This window comes from Rhinopithecus bieti, unplaced genomic scaffold (genome assembly GCF_001698545.2).
Source record: "Rhinopithecus bieti isolate Rb0 unplaced genomic scaffold, ASM169854v2 scaffold_7438, whole genome shotgun sequence".
Taxonomy (NCBI): domain Eukaryota; kingdom Metazoa; phylum Chordata; class Mammalia; order Primates; family Cercopithecidae; genus Rhinopithecus; species Rhinopithecus bieti.
In genome coordinates, this window is record NW_016805589.1 from 3245388 (window position 1) to 3249851 (window position 4464).

Here is a 4464-nt window from a genome sequence, read left to right on the forward strand (position 1 = left end):
TTTTTTTTTTTGGTAAGGCCTATGGGGAAAGAACACAACTAGATTATTTTAGGACTTTATTTTATGAAAAGAAAATTAGTGGTCTCTGGGAAATTATACATATTTGAAAAAAATTCAAGTTACAGTAATTCAAGTAATTAGGAAGCTAGTTTTGACAACAGTGAAAATAGCAGCTGAGCCCCTAAGGATCCAGGGTTCATCATAGGGGGTGAGAAGAAGAGGAATAGCAATTTAGGCACAAGATACATGGAGCAACTTGTCCCTGTAAGATGTGGTTGCTGTGTGTCCCATCTTGCAGGAGCAGAAGCAGATTTTCTGCAAGGTTATTGTGATTCACTTGCAACTCCTCCTGCCCCTTACAACACAGCAGTATGAACCGTGTTGCTCCTTTGAGGATTTTAAGATTGAGCTCAGGATGGCAGTTTCTTATGACTATGCTCAAGGCACTGAGGGCATCACTTTACCTCCAAAATTCAATTAAGCTTCCTAATATCTTCATGGGAGGGCATTATTGTTACCCAATTCTAAAGCAAGAAAAATGGAACTTAGGGATGTGAAATAACATGTTCTCTGTGGACAGCTTGGGAGCAGTGGAGCTGGAATTCAAATCAGGCCTGATAGATGTCAGAGTCTGTGCTCTTTAGCGTTATGCTGTGAGGCCTCGGCTAAGGACCGTCCTCCTTTTGCCTACCAGGAAGCTTCAGCCTGAGCACTCCCTCCCACTGGAAGTAAATATCTGTGAAAATTTCAGACAACTCTCCTTCTTCTCTTCTGTACCACCCTACATTTGTCTTTATTTCCACAAGATCCATGTTTATTTAGATTTCTAATATTCTTTTGGGGACTTTATCTTACCTAGTTTAACACTTCACCAGATATACTCATCCATCTGTCCATCCATCCATCCATCCATCCATCCATCCATCCATCCATCTACCCATCCATCCACCCACCCATCTATCCATTCATCTGTCCATCCATCTACTTTTTTATTCCTTCAACATCCCTTGATGAATATATATTGACTAACCAGACATGGTGGCTCACACCTGTAATCTGAATGACTTGGGAGGCTAAAGCAGGAAGTTTGCTTGAGGCCAGGAGTTTGAGACCAGTCTGGGCAACACAGTGAGACCCCAGCTCTCTCTCTCTCTATATATATATATACACACACACACACAGTAGACTATAGGCTCCAAGTTAAGTGCTCAGAATATGATAAATGGTGAACAAAATAGTCATGATTCCTGACCTTGCTGAGTTTATAGCCTAGCAGGGGAGACAGAAATCAATCAAATAGTCACACATAACTACAAATTGTGACAAGTACCTTAAAGAAGTGGAAGAAGTTGTGAGTGCACCTAATAGGTTGTCCAGGCTTGGCCTGCGGGAGTTGGAATGGCCTCCCAAGGGAAGTGCTATTTCAGCTGAAAGCTGAAAGTTGAGTAAGCTCCTGAAACAGCTATCACTCACTGAGTGTAGACTAGGTATCAGGGTTGACTCTAAGCACTTTTCATGTAGTAACTCAATACAGCCCTGCCTATTATTTTCCAGAACCCATTCTCTTAACCACATTCCACTGCTTCCCATATAGGTGGAGAAGAGGGGAGAAAGACTCCTTACCAAGTGCACAGGAGTTTGAGGCTGGAGCACAGAAGACAGAGGGGAGCGGTGTGTGATGAAACTAGCCAGGTCAGAGGGGATGACACTGAGGCCATTGGCCTTACTTTGAAGAGTTTTGAGAAATCACTGTCTTTTCTTTCTTAAGCTAGGGAAGTGACAAGATCAGTTCTGTGTTTTCAAAGATTACTTTGGCTGCCGTGTGAACACTGGAGTATAGGAGGGTAGGGCTGGTGTCGGGAGAACAACTAGGATATTATTGCTATTCTCCAAGAAAGTATTTGAACAAGGGTGGTAGCTATGGAAATGGGGGACAAATAGATGGGTTCAGGGGTACGGGTGGGTAGTCATGTATTCAACTCCAGTTACGTGTGCAAAACCTCATGTTGGTTTATACAATAAGATAGCCTTAAAATATATCTCCACTCTTAGTTGCTTTGGTACATCTCCCCTAGTCCCTAAGAGATAGCCTTTTCACTCTTCAGTTAGAAGTCCTCCAGGTGGGAAAGTTTTTTGGGGGGTGGGTGATTGTTTCTTATAATCACAGATTTCCCTGAGTCTTGAAGACTTTGGGACTTAACCTGCAGGCAACAGAACTACACATCTTGGCACACTTGTAGAAGTTATTTGACATTGACAAGAGGAGTTGAGACAAATCTAAACTCAACAAGCCCGTGACTGTTGTCGGTTCAGTGCTTCAGTTTGAAGACAAAACAAAACAAAAAACTGTCATAGACTCCATAAGCTGAGTGGCAGTTCAAAGGGTAATTTAAAAATATTTTATAACTAGGAAATAAAGGTCTTATTGTGATAACATGCCCATACATGTATGAGAACCGTGTCAACCCTATATTTATTAAGATACTTACGAGATTTTTAAAGCTAAATGGAAAAGTGAGGGGCCAAACGTTCTTGTTTGCAAATAGGACAGAATTTCAGCAGGTACTGACTTTCAAAAATTCAGACATAGCAGAAACATCTTTATAGTTTATAAATATAACCATATTATGGATGCTCACACATATAAGCAAAATGAACTAGGGAGCTGAAACATTTACTCACCTAATTATTACCCCCAAAGTTGTCAAACGAGAAATTTGAGGCAAAACATGCTTTTGTTTTTGGCAAATGTGTCTTGTTTTGTTTTATTCATGGAGGTGATGTTTGAATTTGAATAATGGAGCAAGGGTATGTTAAATTCATTCAGAGCGATGGAGTTGTTTTGGAGCTGAAAGAATATTATTAATAGACCATGGAACTGGGAATGGTGTTTCTGGCTTTTCACATTTGCACATACAAGGCATGGAGAATTTAGATAGGATCAAGAGTTTCTTACTTAGTACTATCCCTAAAGTGATGGCTGGCTGTCACTATAGTTCTAGAGAGTCCTGCAAAGCTGCAGCTCCCTAGGAGGGCAGAGCACCCAGTTAAATCACCAGGAAGAATCCCATCTGAAGCAACCTGTTTATGGGTATAATACTTCTGCAAACATATACTCATTAGATTGTCACAGCCATATGAGGAGGTTAGGGCCAATTCTGTGAGCTCCATCTCAGGGCTGAGGGTAACAGAAACACAGTGAACCATCTACAGTAGGGGAAGTGACCAAAGGTGATGAGGCTTATTAGCAATCATTAGGTGCAGACCTCCATTCTCAGGAATACACATCCAGTGGGTTTGCTAACAAAGAGGCATCCTCCTCCCTCCCTCCTGCCCTCCTTCTCTCCCTTTCTCTCTTTCTCCTTTACTTCCTCTCTCCATGTATATTTATGAAATGGTTCTGAGAACAATACTGTGGTAGTCACTGATGAGAGAACCAAGGCAATAAGCCAGATTACCCAAGCCAAAAACAAAACAAAACTGTTCCTAGAAAAAAGAAGAGTATAATTTCTGAGCCAAACTTTAAGAATGGTGAGCCAAAATTCAGATAATTGAGGTAAATGGTTTGTTTTGTCTATTTGACTTAATTAGCTAAATAACATCCTTATCTCTAATTATATCTTGGTGGTAGAACCCCAAATCATAAGAGATCCCTGCCCTTGGGCAATTTGGGGCAAGTTGCTTCAGTTATAAATTAAGTTTCCTCAGTCATAAAATGATTAAAGTGTAGTGAAGATTGAATGAAATGATACATGAAACTGCTTGGCACATAGGGAACCCACAGTAATAACTGGTTATTGTTTATATTAAGGTGGGATGTGAGGAAGAACTTACAAGGATGAGAGGGAAGGTGGGAGGGGCTTCCAGGGAACCAATATTTGTGAAATATCTATGTAACAGGGTACTCACGAAAAAGATGTATGTTCTCTCTCTCTCTGCATGTTGGCGGTGACCCGAATGTACCCATCTTGGGCCCCACTGAGGTTGCAGGTCCCTATAACCAGAGAAATGGGGTTGCCCTTAGCATCCCCCTCTAAGAGGCACTTCCTCATTACTGACAGTCCTTAGATAAAGCATTACATCTTCTTGACCCACAGGATGAGGAAGTGATTCCCTTTTCAATTCCTTCTCAGTGCTGATTTCACCAAGCAGAAAGTCTAAGTTCAGAGCTACAAATCTTTAACACATATCTTTTACACTTCATAAACTCCATCTTTAAAAAAAGCAGGTCAGAAGCTCAGAATCTTAGAGAGCCTTCTAGTTAGAATTCATACTTTAAAAAATTTTCTTTTTATGGTGTTTTTTTTTTTTTTTTATTTATTATACTTTAAGTTCTAGGGTACATGTGCATAACGTGCAGGTTTGTTACATATGTATACTTATGCCATGTTGGTGTGCTGCACCCATCAACTCGTCAGCACCCATCAATTCATCATTTATATCATGTATAACTCCCCAATGCAA

The 4464-nt window shown here is 40.6% G+C and overlaps 1 protein-coding gene across 1 annotated transcript in view; it reads right to left on the bottom strand.

Annotated features, from left to right (window-relative positions):
- The window catches only part of LOC108530161 (TNF receptor-associated factor 4-like), a 54948-nt gene extending 50896 nt beyond the window's left edge, over positions 1 to 4052 (bottom strand). Inside the window, exon 1 of the mRNA XM_017872861.1 lies at positions 3910 to 4052. Within this exon, the coding sequence (XP_017728350.1) occupies positions 3910 to 4052 (143 nt within the window). The remainder of the gene's footprint in view (positions 1 to 3909) is intronic.
- Positions 4053 to 4464: the final 412 nt, after the last annotated feature.